Source organism: Cynocephalus volans, chromosome 4, assembly GCF_027409185.1.
Source record: "Cynocephalus volans isolate mCynVol1 chromosome 4, mCynVol1.pri, whole genome shotgun sequence".
NCBI classification, from domain to species: domain Eukaryota; kingdom Metazoa; phylum Chordata; class Mammalia; order Dermoptera; family Cynocephalidae; genus Cynocephalus; species Cynocephalus volans.
The window spans coordinates 134,928,884-134,947,459 of NC_084463.1; the positions used below are offsets into that span (position 1 = coordinate 134,928,884).

The window sequence follows — 18,576 nt, forward strand, 5'->3', positions numbered from 1 at the left end:
GGGTTAAAAAGTTGATCATTTTAATTAAGATGTGACTCACTTGATGGGCACTAAATTAAAGTATCAGTATTAGTGTCAGCAAAGAGAAGTTAAAAGCAATTCTCTACAGGCAAAATCCTTTAATAAGTATTGTCAATATTCTGCTGGTTAGAATTTAATTTCTTAAGACAGAATTTTATGGTTGGAGAGGACCTTAGAAACATCTAGTCCAACTCATTTTACAGATGGGAAACGATGCTCAGAAAAATTGAAGTTAGGCAAAATACTATTATTTATTTTTTTGTGGCTGGCTGGTCTGGGGATCCGAACCCTTGACCCTGGTGTTATCAACACCACGCTCTAACCAACTGAGATAACCAGCCAGCCCTCAAAAACCTCTTTTAAAAATTCCTGAATTAGTAGAAAAGAATAATATAACCAAGGCAGGAAACGACTCCTTTTAGCACCTAATGCACAGCCATGCTTTTAATAGAAATTTGACCAGTAAGCTTTTAAATATCATTTCCTTTTTTTGCGGGGAGTTGAATGTTTCGTGGCAACAGTGAATTTTTTTTCTCTGATAAAAGTACATGTTTATTGTAGAAAGTGTAAAAAAACATAAGTAAGCACAAAGAATAAGCCATTAAAAAGTTTAGTATATTTCCTTCAGGCTTCTTCTATGCAAATACAAAAATAATTACTGTTTACTTTTTAAACTTGACAATTTTTTATTCATTGAAAACAATCACAGGAACAGGAGCAGTGCAGGTTTCCCTACTGAAAGAGTGGTGCTGCAGTGCTTCAGGAGCTAGTTGGAAAGTACACGTAAGGGACAGAAACTGCTAGGAAATAAGGGGTAACCAGCGATGAGCCCGCAATACTGCCAGTGGCACAGAGCAACAAAGCTCTCTGCTTGACCTTTGTTTTCACTGTAAGACAAACTCATCAGAACAGGACCCTAAAGGTGGGGTGGGGAAGGAGGGTAGAGAAAAAAGTAAAAGGTCAAAGTGATCTTTGCTGGCTGCCTGGAACCGAAAACCAGACTCTTCACACAGACAAGGTCTCATGCCTTCTTAATATTAAGGCTGATTTTGAACACTGGTCTGGGGCTCTGATTTCTCATTACCAGACAACTACATACATAGCATCATGGATCAGACAACAAGTTTACACTAAATAAGTAAGGTTACATTTAGGGTTTAAACTAGTCCATGAATATCCTCAGTAACACTCTGGGAAAAAATGGGGTGAATGAGAACTTAATGCTTTCCAAGGGTTATGGTTCAAATTCTCTGAAATCTATAGGAGCTAAAATAAAATGAGAACTCAACCCTCTAGAGTGATAACTCTTCTTGCTGGTGATAGATCTTGGACATGGCCAGCGCCATCTTGGATACAATCAGTGTCATCTTGGATGGGCCAACATCATCAGGGATGCAACCAGCACCATACTGAGTACAAAATGGCCACCAGTCTTTTACCGTACCTCGTGGTTTCCTAGACAAAGAAACCCTTCCACTCCCGCCTGGAGGTACCTCCCATCTTGAATATATCACCCCTACCCACCACACCAGCACCAATCGTTGACCTGATCCCACACACCAGCATGCCCCCTCCCTGCCTGCGTTTTTCGCACCTACCAACCCATATACGCCTACCTACTCCCTTTAGCGGCTGCTGCCCCTGCCATTTTGAGCACAGCCCAACAGGTTTTTCTTCCTTTAATAAAGCTTGAATGGTACCCAGCGTTTTGGCTCGTTTTCTTTCAGGTGGTACCAGCACAAGACAGTAGTGATTCTCACATTTAATATATTACATATAATACTATAAAAATTGAAGTTTTAATAAAAGTTCATTCTTCTTAAAGGTTGGACATCAGTACTCCAACTCTGGGCTTTAGACAATAAAACACACTGGAGCAAAGTCCAAGAAAATGCAACAAAGAGGTATACTAACTCACTAAATAGCTGCTGAAACAGCCAAAGGCATCTTAGAAGTAAGATTTTTGAAAAAAACATCGAATGTGCAGATTTCCAAGAAAAAACTTCCTCAGACATCTGTAACAGGAAGAAGTTGTGACTTAACATACTCTAGTGGGCATTACATCTTCCTTTTTTTGTTTGTGTATTATTATTGAGAACAAGGCAAGGAAAGGCACTGTTTTCTTCACATAGTATTTTCTGAACAAGTGAGAGGATGCTATACCCCTGCATCTGTACTTCGTGGCTGAAAACCTTCCCTCCGAAGGCTACCCATGTCGAAGCGCGTAGACACCTCACAGCGTACTAATAACGTATCATCCTTTATGAAGGTTCTTTGTCTTAGGGCTTCCAGATGCATAAAAGTTACATAGCCAAAACCTTTTGGGTTCCGTGGGATTGTGGGTCGCTGGAAGGCAAGCAGCTCTGGTTTGGCATCCATTATTTCTTCATGGTTTTGCCTTACAGGTGCTTCAGACTGATCGAGAATTGTAAGGCGTATTGTACCCTGGAAGGGCCAAGGGAGGTGGCTGTCATACTCTCCTTGCATTGTGTGGACAAAGAGGGATATATAGTTTGCACAGCGCTGAGCAGTTGGTAACTGAAGGTGCAAGCGCATGCACAGTTTGTATCCGGGTTTGCCTGTGTAGAATCCAGGGCTATGAATAACAACAGGTTTTTCCTCTTCTTGAGATTTCAAGTGCATACCAAAGTTGCCAATCTTCCAGATGTAAATCCCATTGCACTGCTGTGCTTCAATTTCAGCAACTTTGTCCTCAAGAGTTCGAATAGTTCGTTTGAGTTCACTTACATACATGCTCTGAGTTTCCATTTTAGCAATCAGCTCCCGGATTTGATGGTCTTGTCTTACAAGGCGACCCTCCAACTGGTGAATGGTTTCCTGGAAATTCTGGACCTCTGGGTGACACCCAGAGGAAACCCGGGACAGAGAGGCAGGATCATACGGAAGCATATCACGTTGAGAGATGGGAGTTAACGCAAGGTTTAAACTATGAACGGCCTGGGCCAACATTCTCATGTGTGACTGGGTGTTCTCTTGTAGGTGGCGTGCCAAGTGATTCCTCTGCATCTAAAAATCAAGCACAAGACTTGGGTTGAGAATAGACACTGTGAGGACTAGGCAAAGGACCTGGTCAGACCAAATAAGAGGTTTTTAAGTGGCATCATCACTCCCCTCAGTCCTCTACAACTTTCCTTTGCTTTCCTCAGATTCTCAATCCAATGAGATGATTTTTGCCTGTTAATTCACTGAAAAACCGAGGCTGTCTAATGAATACTCCTTCAGCTTTCACTCGGATAGACTGCCCTCCCACCTACAAAAATAAAAGTATCTACACCCCTCCTTTTCTGACTCAGAGATGACTCTCTTCTTGTCCAAGATTAATGCTCCCCCTGTGCCCTAAATGGCATCCAGCCCAAGTTTTACTCAGTTATCCCATTTCTCCTTTATCTACAAGCATTCTCTTCTTCTAACCCTTTCCCTCAGAATATAATTATTAAAATCTTTCCCATTAAAAAACAAACAAAAAAAGGCAAACCTCTTTATTGATCTTATGTCTCTCACTAGTTAGTACCATTTGCTCCTTCTTCCTTTTAAAGTCAAGGGTAGTCTACCCGTACAATCTACTGTGAACTGGAATCATTCCATTCTCTACACTATTCTAAGATTATCAAGAATGTTACATGAAAAACATTCATGATATAACAATTTTTTTACAAAAGAAACTCATGTATATTATAGAAAAACAGAAAACATTGATGGTCAAAAAGAAAATAAGTTACCTATTATCTCACCTAACTTCCATTAACATTTTGATACATTCCCTTCAAGTCTTTAAGCACACAAATACAGAATTTTAGTACAAAATGTAATTATATATACCATTATGTTCATTTTATCTTTTAAATTATTAAAAACTATTATAAAAAAGTCAGGAAAAAAGGATAATGAAAAAGCAAAAGTGTATCACACTCTTCAGAAAGAAAAACATCACAAATAATGATTTATCTCAGACATTTAACACTACTGATCACTAGACTCTTAAAACTAATTTTGGAGACCATAACAATACTTTCTTCTCGCCTGGTTCATCTGTTTCTAATACTATTCATTCATGGCTCCTTTTCTTGGTCTACTTCTCTTTCATGTACATAATCTATATGATCTCAATCACACCTTCCTTTATCACCACAAATTACTTCACCAAATCCATGTTCTGAATCCGAATTTCTCTTTGGAGCTTAAAACCACATATACAATTCATGCCAGTCATCTCCGCCTGGATGTCCCATAGTTGGGTGAATTCCTATCTACAACTCAGTACCATTAAAGCGGATTTTTTTTTTTAACCTCTGCTTCCAATCAGTTCTTTGCTGTGTTCACTCTCTGTTGCTGAATGGCCCTTTCATTTACCCAGTGACCAAGGTCAGAAACCAAGAATCATTCTAAACACCTCCCTCTCCACCCATCACATCTATTTAGCTACAGAGTCAATAGATCTTCCCTCCTAAATGTGTATTACCTCCTAGATCTATCTTCACTGTCACCACCATAATTCATGCTGTCCTCATATGGGGTCTTGGTATTCTAACAGCTCAGGTATTGCCACCCCTACTCCTATTTCAAATCTTCTATATTGTTACTGGGTTGAATAACATAAAACAAACTACTGTAGTTCCCCAAATCACCATGCTTGCTCACTCACTCTCTCGCCAGCCACTCTCTTGCCTTCTTGGACAACTTTTTTTTCATCTATTAAGATTCAGCCCATCACCTTTTGTCAAGTCTGCCTGACTGCTTTAGACACCGCTAGGTGTGCCTTTGCTTTCGCTTGCAGCATCCATAAGTAACTCTATTATATAATTTATCACACTGTTTTACAAACATTTACATTCTTGTTGGTGTTCTCCACTACATTATATAACTGAATATTCTTGATTTAAATTTAAGACTTTTTAAAACCTTACCTTTTCCTGGCAACCAAAAGTACTGAATGTGCATGGAACTGGAGCTGTAGGGCAGTCTAGATCATAATGATTAGGCATCTGAAAACCAAAACAAAAGTTGAAAATGTTTTTCCCTGCTTATGTTCTAGTTTGATGAGATCACACTTAAAATGTGATCTATGTTTTACCTGAACAAAACTATGTATTGCCTATGGTTGCTTTTGTACCACACTGGCTGAGTTTCATTTCAACAGAAACCACACAGCCCACAAAGATTAAAATAATATTTACCTCCAAAAGTTAGAGAGAAAGGAAATAACATCTTATAACAGAAACCCCTCCCAAATCACTCAAAATTCATTTCAAGAAAATAAATTTGTTCCTATTGCTGGGAACTGGTGCCCTCTAGTGGCAAGTTGGAGAAAAAACACCTCTGACAACTATAACTGCAAACTCTACCAGGGCTCTCACTGTGGTCTAGGGCCATTTAATAGGGACCAATCAACTGCATACACTGAAGCCACCCATTAATTCCCTTATGACTGCCTTTCATAAATCATCTGCCCTTTGGTTAACAGAGGCATATTTTAGCTACACTGGGGAAACAATCTATAACAGGAGTCAGCATTTAGTCAGATAGTAAATGTGGGCCGTATGGTCTCTGTCCCAAGTATTCAATTCTACCACTGTGAAGCCAAAGCAGCCATACACAATACATACACACATGGGCATGGCTATCTTCCAATAAAACTTCATTTACAAAACCAGACAGTGGGCAAGATTTGGCTGGTGGGCTACTAGCTGGTATTTGACCTAGAATGTCAACTTGCCAGTGATCAGAGGGCAATTAGTGGAACAGTAAGGATCAAAACGTAGGTTTTCTGACTCTTAGGCTAGGTTTTTTCCTACATTAAATTTTTGCTGGGTTTTAAATGTGCTGCATGGTTTCCTTTAAATATTAAAAGGGAGCAAAAAGGAAAACCAGGGGGGTGAGACCTCACAGGAAAAAGGAAGTCAATACCTTCAAATTAAGGCTTTGTTGGAAAAAAACTAAGAGACTCTCAGACAAATGGAAAAGTTAGGCAAGTGACAGGCTCTGCTTGCTTCTACTTAATAAGGTAATCAACAATGATCTCTGGATTTGTAGATTTCACGGGTGTATTCCTATGTTGTCATGGGTGTATAAACATTTGTGACTAATATTCATATTCAACTCCCCAAATGTCAGAAGATAGCAATTGGATGGAATTTTCCTTTCCATATTAATAATCAAAACTTAATTTTCTATTATAACTACTACTTCTGATGATACCCCATTAGTGTCCTACCGGACAAGTGAATAGAGAAGCTATGGGTACTGAAAATCTCAAAACCTCCCTATATGCCTCAGAGGCTACAGATACTAACAATGTTCTGATACTGAATAGGCTTGCTTTCTTCTATTTTGTTGTTCCCTCTTACTCTTTCAGCCTGTCTCTGGATGCCTAAGATTCTCATTTCACAGTGTGTAAATATGTATTTCTTAAAGTTTTATCTTTCTTTAAATAGGGACCCTTTCTTTTGAATATTTTTAATCTTAAAATTATCTGGTTTTGTGGGGAATTTTTATAAATATATATAAGCATAGGTACTAGGTTAATGACTTAAAAATTTTAACGACTTAAAAAGGGCTGGATGTTTTATTTCAGAAAGTATTTAATTATACTAATTTATATGAAAAATTTTCACACAGCTCTAATACTTCTTCAACCTGTATTCATTTTGCCTTATTCACTTATATTTTCAATTAAAAAAACTAACTCACTTTAAGCTATTTATGAAAATATTAACTTACGAAAGAGAATCATTATACCTGTTCTCTGATGAGCATGGTATTGCAGTATTCACAGATGACATTTGCCAAAGGACAGTTCTGGTCATGAATCTAAATTTTATTAGAGAAATATGAGAAAATCATGAGAAAATCTGAAAAAGTAAAAACAACTAATTCTTATAAAAAGTAATTGTTTCACTATAAACAAAGAACATCAATTTATGTAAAGCAAAAATTTGATAATAAAATATAAAAGATATTTTTTTCTCACTTTGCCAGTGTAATAACAAGATTCATACAAACTTCTAGCTCTTTAAAAGAATACGGTAGCAGGTAAAAGATAATTTTAAAATTCACTTCCTTTTAATCTGAGGTAGAGCATCTGTGTCTAGTTTGGACATCATTTGCCAATGCTTCTTCCAAAAATTTTCAGCAGCAGCATGATGATTTAATTACAACTCTTGTCAACAGGGTTAAAGAACAAATGTATTAGGGCAGGAGGCTTTGGTGCCCAGATTCTCAAATGCCCCAGAAGGGTGAGCCTTGTTTTCTAGAATACAATGACTTCAGTAGATGTGCTGAGAAATAATTAACCTTCAGGTTAAGTTCATCTAATTTACTGAAGTTTAGGAAGGAGATGCCAATTTGCTCTAATTATGTCTGAGACTTCTCTACATCTTCAGCAGGCTGATTTGTTTGAATATTTTATCAACATAATGAATATAGTATGCTTCATCTCATAAGAAAGTAGGGAAAATTACCAATACAAATTTATAAGAACTAAAGTTCTTATAAGGAAGTTATCTAAGTAATAGTAGAAAAGAATATAAATTATATCTAGATTATTTTAGTAAAGAGTACATAGGTTAGGGAGCAAAGGCTAGAATTGTAGTGTTAGCTCTGCCGCTGAAAATATTAATATAAAATTATTTAACCTTTCTAAATCTCAGCTTCTGAATGGAAAAACTGCTCTATCATCATGAGGCTTTGAGGCACATAACATTTCTTTTCAAAAGATATAGTTTTCAATTGAAGTATAACATACATACTGAAAAGTGAATACATTATATGTATATAGCATGATTAATTACCATAAGGAGAACACATTTTGTGGGATTTAATTTATTCTTTGTAATAGCTGTAACAACCCATTCTCTTTTTGAAAACAATTCTGTATAAGTCTTATACAGTAATCATTCATTTGTTTGTGTATGATTGGTCATTAAACTATCACATAGAAAAATCAATCAGCATGTGCCTTTTCTAGAAGCTTTTGTTATTTGCAGATCTACAATAGTGGTAATTAGTATAAAGAATATTTTTAAGAAAGATGTGCAAATGTAAGCTTTACATCTACTTAATTAAATGGTTATTGAACTTTCTTTTCTTTCCTAAAAATCAGTTTTCCCAAAATTGATAATGTGGACTCAGAGTTGGAATCATATCCATATCTACTGCTAACTCCCTCAAATATACATTTATAAAATTTTTTAAGTAGTAGTAGAATTAACAAATCCAAGTTAGTACATGCCTCTTTATCTTCAAATGCCATCGATACAGCACAGTTTACACAAGAAACCTGTCTCCTTGGACAATCCTTGAGAATGTGAATATCAATTTGACATTTTTGGAAGGGATGTTGGCATTGGGGACAATTCATAAGAGCAAACTCACAATGTGCTTGATGATCCTACAATAAGTAAAAAAAAAAGTAATTGATTAGTATTTGTCAACCTTGAACTCTCTTCTAAGAATACACTGTTCTTTTTTATAAAATTGGCTACTGAACTGACTTTTTCTAGTACACACCACAGAATTATTCACACTATGAAGGCCTTAAGGGTTTTTCTCCAAATAATCGCTGTGGACTGCAAATTTATATAAATAAGGCGAATTCTCAAGTTCATGCATGCAATTAGGGAAGAGAGCTGGAAAGAAGTCAGATTTCCTGATTATCAACTTAGTAGTACACATCAAGAGGACCACTCCTTCAAAAAGAGCTAATAGGAGCAAGTTACAAATCTGTCTTAAACATTTAATTTCAAATTGAACATTAACACTATTTAATCTGATTAAAAAATACCAGGCTAGTAACTGACTTATTTAATATAAAGCAAATTATTTTATTATCTAATTGCTTTATTTAATCTCAAACTACAGGAGTATTCCACGTAGTTCATAATAAAATGCACAATTGAGAAAAACAGTATGATGAGGCTACTGGAGACGATGGCTATATGGGACTTACTATTTATTTCAAAATGAGAGCAATGAAGCTATGGGATTAAAATATGACACTTCTATTTAAAATGCGCTTCAGCTTTACTGCAGATAATGCTCACTCAAAAAACGTGTAGAAGAATACTAATTTCATTTTTATTATTGTTGGGGCAAAGCAACAGCAGACAGAATAAGAAATTCTTGGTTTCTATTTACATTTATATTCAATAATCAAAGGGTTGGTATTAATTCAGCAAGAATTTATTAACCAAATATCATTTGCTATGTACTGGCATACACAGACGGACACAGCAACGTCTCTATTCTCTAGGAGCTGCCTTGCATACATGCTAACAGCTAGAAAATAACTTTAATACCTCGAGATGCCTCAGTTCCATTTTGTGCAAACAACCTTCATTTGGACACTTTACCATCAGAGAAAGAATCTCTCGTTTTGCAAAATTGTCAGGAAATAGTTGATTTTCCAGCAGTATTTCATTGTCAACGGGACACTTATGACCTGCATCTCTAAAAGAAACAAATAGGATATGTACAATGAGTAGATTTAAACATTCACATTAGAAAATCCAAACAACTTTAATTTACTACAATAAATTCTCCATTTATTATTTACTATGAAAAAATAATTTAGCACATTCTATTGCGTAGTATCACCAAAATAAACTATTTTATGAACTACTCTTTTATGAAATGAGTACAACAAGTACCATATTGATTACCTATCAAAAGCTACGGGATTTGAGATTGGAATAGATTCCAGCTTAAAAAAAAATGAGAAACATTAATTGAATAAAATCATATTTTGATTGGCATAAAATAAAGTAAAAGTTAAGAATGGGAATTTTGGCAGTCTGGCTGGCCTCTATTCTGTCAGCACCTATACAACACACAACTAAGATGGAATGTGCTGCTCACAATACCAACAACATGTCTATAGTTCATTGCTCAATCGTAAGTTAACCAATTAGTGGTACCCCCATGAGGCCACATTTTTCACTCTGAAACTGTCACTACAACACTCCAGCTGATGGGCAAAAAAGGTTTCCTTTATTTGTACGTCTAGGGTGCAACGTAATAGGCAGTTAAAGGACCTCTACCTATGTCCTGCTTCCCAGTGGTTTCTTTTGTCTTATGATGGGAAAATCCATTCTCAGGAAGCTTGAGTGTCTGTCATTGCCCTTTAACTTTTCGGGATGTCTCAATCTCCACACTCAAAATGTGACAGGGTCTGGTAGGCTACCGGAACCTTAATCAATCACTCAAACATTTACCAAGTACCTATGTGCTCAACACTGCTAGTTGCTGTGGTAGGCAAAAAGGACTTAAAAATGGTGATTGCTGTCAAATGGCTCAGACCTAATAGAAGTGAGATACATAATGATCTTTATGGGGCCTCTCCCAGACTGCATAATGTTATTAGTACACTACCAAATGTTCTCTGAGAAGCACAGGAAGCCATAAACAGTTTACTGAAATATGTACCTTAAACCTAAAGTGATAACTGTCAAAGAGAAAATAAGAAACTTACAAAGTAAACTGAAAACGATTATCCACAGTATTGGCAAACACTCCAAAAGAAAATGGAAGTGGATTGAGATGCATTTTGATTCCTTGAGTGACTATAACAAGAAATTTCAGAGCAGGTCCTTTAAGAACATTAGAGCCAATTTCATGGGCTATTTTTAGCTTAGAGGGAGATAGGAAAAAAAAAAAAAGCCTTACTTCCTTTTGTGGGTTTTACTTTCTTTTCAAACCACTGTCCCACTATTTTTATGAATATCTTGCTATTAAAAACTGTTAATTAGCTAACTTCCTGGGCATGGGTGGGTGACACTTGGTAAAATACTATGCATTTCTACCTACAGGAAAATTAACGATCCATAATATGGTACCATTTTCACCCAAATACAACATAAATAAAAATCATTATAAACTGAAAAAGTTGAGCCTTATAAACCTCCCCAATCTTCCAATTTTTTTGTCCTGCATACAACTTCTTAGTCACCTAAAAATATTCCCATTTACTTTTGAATTACAGTAAAATGTATCTATTTGTGGAAATCCCATGTACTTTCATTCAGTTAAAGCAACCATGATTTACTGAGCACCTACTGTGGGTCAGGCATTGTTGCCAGCACTAGGGAAATGTCAAGAAATACTACAGATTTAAACCTTTGCTCTCAAGGAGCTTATCTTCCAGTGGGGAGAGCAGACAATAAATACTTAAATTATGTGGTGTTTTAGAAGGCAGAGTGCTAAGGAAAAAAGCAAAAGTAGAGCCTGGTAAGGGAAACTGGGAGTGCTGGAGGTAAGTAGGATGGACACATGCTGTGGTATAAATGGGGCAGCCAGAGGACCTATTAGACGTGAGATTTGAGCCACACTGGAGGGAATTAAGGTGTCAGCTGTGGCAACAGTGTTCCAAGCAGAGAGAACAGTTAAAGCCACTCACTAAGGCAGGAGTGTGCTTGACATGTTCAAGGAAGAACAAAGAGGGAATGGCTGTAAGGAGAGCAAAGGTAGCACAGAAGAGATGCATGGGTCTATCATACAGGGCCTTATAAGGATGTTGGGTTTTACTCCCAGATACTGGTTGCAATGTTCTGGGCAGAGGTGAGATCATCTTACTTATTTTACCAGGTTCACTCTGACTGCTGTATTGAGAACTGCCTGGAAGAAGGCGAGAGGAGAAGCAGGCAGGCCTGTTGGAGAGCTGATGGTGATTCAGAACAGGGCAGTAGCAGTGGAAGCAGTGAGAAGGGATAGGATTTTGGATATATTATGAGGATAGAGCTTTCAGTTAATACTTTCTTTCAAAATACTGGTTAATTTACAGTTGCTTCTAGATACCAAGCAACAGAATTTAATGTGACTAAAATCAAAACTGATCCCTTACAGAGTCAGCATGCTTCATATGATTGAGATTATCATAATCTAGGATAGCATTATCACTTAAAGTACATTTAAAAAATATTTCCTTAATGCACAGAGTCACCCCCTAATCTGCATGAGAATTGCTTTAAGGAGAAGTAGCTATTTATTTACTTATTCTTCCAAGGGTCAGGTAAGGGATGAGATAGAAGTCACCTTTCATACCACAGCAGAAACTGGGATAAGAACCTTAACTTTCTCAGTTTTCTATAGTGTTGTTCTTCCTAATTAGATTTTTATGTGTAAGAACACTCTTGGGATGTCCTGTGTTGTGTATTTGGTTCTCTGCATTTGGTTCTGTTATAAGCACTTCATTCTTGCTTGTGCTCACGTACCTTATTGATTTGATGATGCAGGCTTTGCAGAACCTGTGGCCACATGGTGTTTGCACTGCTTCCCGTAATGCCATCAAGCAGATGGGGCACTCATACTTGCTCTCCAAGGGTGGGTCAAATTCCACATCATATCCCTGGATCTCTTCCATAAAGGAGCTGGAGAGGTTCCCCGTGCTGGCAGTTCCACTCACACTGTCATCCTTTGCTGTAGCGGTACAGGAGCTGGCCATGGCAGCACAGCAGTCACTTTCAGACTGGCTGGATCCACAGCTATTTTCACAGTTTAACAGACTCATAGTAACTTGATTACCAATTGCTCTGCAGAAAAAGCAAGAAAAAATGCCTTTACATGTACATGTCTACACACATAGTTTACACAACTCACCTTTTAGCTGTGTTATATTAGTTGTGTTCATGTTATTTACAGGAAACTTAAAGTGTTTTGAGCTTTGCTTCATGACTTCTATTTTATCATAACTTATCTGATTCCCTCCTTCAGTACATATATACCATTATTTGTGCAGAGCACTTGGAGCACACAAAAAGGATGGGTCGGTCACTTAAGGAGTTCATGATCTAGTACAATGACAATATAAGGTTAAAAAAGGAAAAGCAGCTCAACTGTAGTACTCATCTATATCATAATTATCTGTTCATATGTCTGTTTCCTGTGACTGAGGTCAGGATTTAATTTTCATATCCTCATTATTTAGCACAAAATTTTTCATAGTACAGGTGTTCAATAAGCATCTGCTGAAGAACTTAATCATGCTGCTGAAGTACCTTCGAGTATCCTAAGCTGAAGAGAATAATATGGCTATAGCAGGGCAGTGCCAGGAAGAGCAGTGCACAGGAAATGACGTGATCACGTGCCACTAACAGATGTGTGATCTCGGGCAAGTTGTTGTCTGGATCTGTTTCTTCTTCTAGATCTAAAAATTCCACAATAACTTCCAAATACTCAGTGTGGAGATTTCTATTATGTAGAAAGAACAGAAATGAAAAAGTACATCTTTATGTCCATCTGCCTTCAGTGAGGCCAAGTGACTATGTTTCATTATTAATGACTGGAAAAACAAGTGATGTTTCATTTGCCGATGGAAAACTATTGCTCTCACGAGCAGATGAGATGCCTTCAAATTCCAAACCATTATGGTACTTACAAGTGAGAAGCTAATGTCTAAAAGCAATTCACAGCCTGTGTAACTATGTCTCTATTTTAGATAATTACCCTTGAGGAAAATTCCTAATATGTGCCAGATATAGTTCTAGAAACAGAGTGTGAGCCTCCAGTCTACCTGCAGTCAATACGGGTAGACAATTAGTCCCCTGCCTGTCTCATATTTATATAAAAATCCTTGCTGCCCCTTGGCCAGAGGATTAAGATAGTAGTCCTTGATCTTTTTACCACTACAAATACCTTTTTATTCTCCTCAAAGATTATGAGTACCATTTGGAGAGCACCTACAAAGGATGAGGCCCTGTCATGGCTTGAAAGGCAGTACCGTGAAGTGGTGAAGAGTTCACGTGCTGGAATTGGATGATCTGAGTTGAATGCTTTTATTCCATTACTTGGTGTATGACCTAGGCAAGTAATATAACCTTTCTGTGCTTCAATTTTCTCATCTGTAAAATAGGGCTAACGACAGAATCCACCTGAGAGTTACTGAGAGGATTAAATGTGTTAATGTGCAAAGCACTTAGACCTGTGCCTGGCAGTAAGAATGCATTATCACTAAAACAGTTTTATATAGTATTTTATTTAATAGCTTTAATGTCCCTACTTATCAAGTGGAAACTATGAGCTTGAACAGGTTATAAGTAATTTGCCCAGAATTACCCAACTAATAAGTAACAGAGTTGGGATCAGAACTCAAGTCTACCTGACCCTTGAGCCCATGTACTTTGTACTATGTTTATCTGTTTCACAAATTGGTCGATGAAGCTGCATTTAAAATTGATTTCCCTTTATTTGTATTACATTAGACTAAGGTGCCGACCTCAGCTACTATTACACATGAGCTATCCAGCATTACTACAGTGAGTTGATAGAATTCCAAAGAATCAACAAAGAAACATTTTATTTGTTTAGTTTTGAAAAATATTTTTGAAAAGTTAAAAATAGCTCCCAGAGCCTGTTATATCTGATGTAGACTCCTAAGGGGGGGCTCATACAGACTGAATGGAAGGAAGGAATGGCAAGACAGTGACAAACAGTAGAACTAATCACTATACCTGCACCCTATAAGGCCCCTCTTTATATTCTCCGAATCTGAGGACAAATAATACTGTTTTGCTACACTAGGGTTTATATCCTTTGTTATTTTCCTTCCCATATACATTTTTGTGTCCAATTACTTCTTTAGGTAAATTTCCAAGTAGAATTTTTGGGTCAATGAGTATGTAACTTTTTAAGCTTTCTGATGGATACTGCTGGTTATCCAATATGTCCACTCCCACAAACAAAATATATATGAGAGCCCATTTTCTATACCCTTGACAATACTGAGGTATATTTCTCTTAAATTTTTAACCACTTTATCTTTTTAAAGTAAAATCACTTTTGAAAAATTAATATTTGTTATTTAGTTGTACAGCATATATCAAAGTACTAGCCAGAAGACAAAGGCAAAAGTCACTGAGCTAAGGTCTACTTTTTCCACCCAAATGTCCAGTTCAAAATTCGGGTTATTGGATAGTCTACACACTACCTTCTTCTAGCCAAGTTCAAAAAACTTGAATGTCTTTAGATTTAAAGAGACCTTTTTATAGCTAATATGTTCCTAAGAAAACCTGTTTAATCAGTTACAACTCCTTAAAAGGAATTCCACTGTAGGAACATAGTGTAAGACAAATGTGAGCACTCTTAAAATCTAGATGTCCTCCTTCAAGTTTCACGTTACTTTCCATGCTTTAAGAAACAACACAGATCAGCTTGGGAGTTTTAACCTGCTCTGTCTCTGACCTGGGCCGGTTCACCCTTCCTTAGGCAACCTAGTGGTCCCCTGCTCCTGGAGGTCGCCATATTGATCACGAATTTAGTGCAGACACCTGATTGGCATAGCACACTACAACCCAGAACTCCTGGGCCCAAGTGATCCTCCAGCATCAGCCTCCCAAGAAGCTGGGACTATAGAAATCAGGTCAAAGTGATACCTGCATTCCCATCTTTATCACAGCTCTATTTACAATAGCCAAGATATGGAACCAACCTAAATGTCCACTGATGGATGACTAGCGAAGGAAATGTGGTGTATATACACAAGGGAATACTACTCAGCCATAAAAAAGAAGGAAATTCTGCCATTCGTCGCAGCATGAATAAGCTTGGAGAAAATTATGTTAAGTGAAATAAGCCAGAAAGAGAAATACTGCATGTCCTCACTCACAAGTGGGAGCTAAAAAAAAAAAGAAACAAACAAACAACAATCACAATAATATGTTGAACATTCGGAAGGAGAGAACAAAACTGTGGTTACTAAAGGGGGATGGGGAAGAGGGGCAGCAAGAAATTGGTTAATGGACACAAAGAATGATTACATTGTGTAATGAATATGCAAATTAATTTGATCATCACATATTGTATACAAGTATCGATAGTCAACTCTGTACCCTACAAATATGTAAAATCTGTTATGTTTCAATATAAAAAAGAGTAACATAGAAGCTTCCAAATAAACTTTTTCAGACATTCACCCTCTAAGTAACAGCATATAATCCCATGTAACTATACTACAAAGGGGAAATTAAGCCAAAAACAGTATTCTGAGTACCATTTAGTATTTTTATGTTTAATTTTCCTTTATGGCAACGTAAGGCCTTTTTTCCCTTTACTTTTACGGATCGCAAACACTTAAGCAAAAAACCACTTTCCTAACTTAACCACAATGAAGTAGATATTTTAATTAACACTAAGAGAAGAACAAAAAGTGCTTTGAGTGAGCCACAGAAGTGAATAGAATATGATCCGGCATGCAGGCAGAAAATATTATGCTCTACTAGGATTCTTTTTAACCTCATACTGTGCCACAGGGATCCACTTCATGAACTGCTAAAAAGTGGGTTTGAGAAAGAACTTTGGCTTACGTAAAGTAAGCTCAAATAATATGTTAATATGTTTTCAAAAAATAAAAATTTCTGACAGCCTCTTTTCAACTCATTTATGTGGCTTTCTACATGAGTATAAAGAATGAAACAAAGTTTAAATGGTTCCTTAGCTTCTAAGTTAAGAGCTTTATAACTTCAATTCCCTTTTTGCAGTTGTGAATCTAGTATGGTAAGTACTACTTTAATTAAATATTGTGGGATGTAACCATTGCCAACTTTTTTCGACTGCAAAATGAATAAATAGTGAAAACAGCCTTGTCATAAATCACAGCTTAACTCCACCAATTAGTGTCTGCGTACACATTATAACCCAAGAGAATATTATTAAATGTCTTGGGGGAGGGAGCAGTAGGGTGATCCACAAACTTGTTCCTCTGTGATCAAGAGATACTAATGAGAGAAAGTGCCAAGCTAAAGAAATCAACAAGTTATGCCTTAAATGAGTCAATGTCAAGTCAAGTGAAATTGATACATGGGTAAACATACAACTCATATAGAGTAAAACTATGTAAAAGAAAATCCTGAAAAATTACCTTGAATTTGCTACTAGCTTTAGAAACAGGAACTATTCAACAATTCCTTAAATCTATTCCTAAAATGCAAAGACCTACAAACGTGCTGCAATGTCCAGAAGATGCTACAAAATATTTAATTACTGTACCTTAATTTTGAATCCAAATTCAAGGGGCATTCTCCTTTCTAGGCACTATTTATTCTCCTTCAGGAGGCAAGGATTTGAACCACTTCTTTCAAAATCCAAGTAGCCAAAAATTTATCAGCACCACATATCCAAAATTTATCACAGAAAAGACCTCACGTTACAATTCATAAATACTGGGATGTATATAGTGTTTGAATGTTGAAACTCTGATGTGATCCTTGTATCTATCGCATGGGCAACTAGTGTGTGAAACACATTCCTTCCTTGAGTCACAAGAGGCCACACTGTCCTTACCCCACACCCCTAACCTCAAAATCAGAAAAGCCCCTCCATCTTCCCTACTAATCAAAGGAGAATGGATAAAACTCCAGTGGCCAGGTTCACCAGGCCAACACTGAGAATTTCTTTACAAGTTTTTCTCGTTCCTGTACCTGTGTAGCAAGACATTCAGTACTGTAATCTGCTCTCGACGAAACAAAAGAAACAAATACTATACATCCGAACAGCTAATACTTTAGGTGCTTTCTGGTCACATTCAAGACAGTCCTAACTCTCAGCTGGAGTTCCCCTCAAGCCAAATACTAGGAACAGTTTTATCAACCCAGTGTCAGGAACAATCGCTAGAACCACCTAGTGCAGGGGCGGGCGAGGGAACATTCGTGTCATTTGAAACATTTTTTCTTTTTTAAATTCGCTGCCTAGGATCTTGACCGAGTTCAACAGGGAAACCAAAAATAGCTTTCCCAAGGCCGTGACAGAGGGAGTCGCTGGGCACTTGAACGGACTTTTTTTTTTTTTTTTTTTTTTTAATTAAACTGGTAACAGCTCCTAGAGATGGGAAAATCCAGGAAGCAATTTCCTTTTCTGGGAAGGGAAGGCAGGGCTGAGGAAGTAGGAGCAGGGTTCCCTCCGGGGACTGGAGTGAGCGGGGAGGGGGTGGCCGGGAGAGCGGAGGGAAGGGACGGGGGCCGCGTCCCCGACCTGGGGGAGGCGGCGGGTCAGGGGGCGGCGTCCCCGACCCGGGGGAAGAGAGGCCGCAGCCGCCGGGAGGAGGCGTCCGAAGGAGACTCACCGCTCAAGTGCGCTGGGCCGCCGAACAAGGCGCGCAGGGTTCCACCCGGCCGCACACTCGGCTCAGTCAGGGCTCCGGGAGAGGACGGCCACTGCACTTCCAAGCAAGGAGGTCCGAAGGCCAATCTCTCCGGGCCGAAGGCCGCCGCCGCTGCTTCCGCGGGCCAGCGGAGCCCGAGCCCCAGCCGCGGCCGTCGCTGCTTCCGCCTTCTCTGCTGGCTGCGGGAAGCGAGGGCGGGGAGCGGGCGGGGGAGGAGACAGAGCGGCCGAGCCGGGCGAGGGCGCCCCCTGCTGGCGGTCTTCCACGGCGCGGGGCTGCAGCGCAAGCGCGGATCAGGGCGGGCTGTCGATCCCGCACGCTCGGCTGGGCTTCCTCCAGCTCGGGCGTCCCGGCTGGGAGTTCCTTATGCCGCAGTCCTGAACCGGGGCGTGTTTATGTGTGTGCGCGTATATGTCGGGAGGCTGAAATGCAATAAGAGAGATGGCGATGAG

The 18,576-nt window shown here is 38.3% G+C and overlaps 1 protein-coding gene across 1 annotated transcript; it reads right to left on the reverse strand.

Annotated features, from left to right (window-relative positions):
• Positions 1–1,699: 1,699 nt before the first annotated feature.
• Positions 1,700–18,302, reverse strand: TRAF6 (TNF receptor associated factor 6). The gene is made up of 7 exons (XM_063095370.1): positions 18,086–18,302; positions 12,246–12,563; positions 9,336–9,486; positions 8,270–8,428; positions 6,778–6,849; positions 4,947–5,024; positions 1,700–3,048 (listed from the first exon to the last, which is right to left on the reverse strand). The coding sequence occupies exons 2-7, from the start codon at positions 12,539–12,541 to the stop codon at positions 2,179–2,181; spliced, it is 1,626 nt and encodes a 541-aa protein (XP_062951440.1). The 5' UTR covers positions 12,542–12,563; positions 18,086–18,302; the 3' UTR covers positions 1,700–2,178.
• Between the last annotated feature and the right edge of the window lie 274 nt (positions 18,303–18,576).

Bases quoted from the DNA above. Each gene is read 5' to 3' on its own strand.
- TRAF6 (XM_063095370.1), bottom strand. From the start codon at position 12,541: ATGAGTCTGTTAAACTGTGAAAATAGCTGTGGATCCAGCCAGTCTGAA. The intron at 6,850-8,269 runs GCATGTACTAAC...AATAAAATTTAG, and splicing joins TGGCATTTGAAGATAAAGAG to ATTCATGACCAGAACTGTCC. The intron at 3,049-4,946 runs GTAAGGTTTTAA...CTTGATTTTTAG, and splicing joins CTTTTGGTTGCCAGGAAAAG to ATGCAGAGGAATCACTTGGC.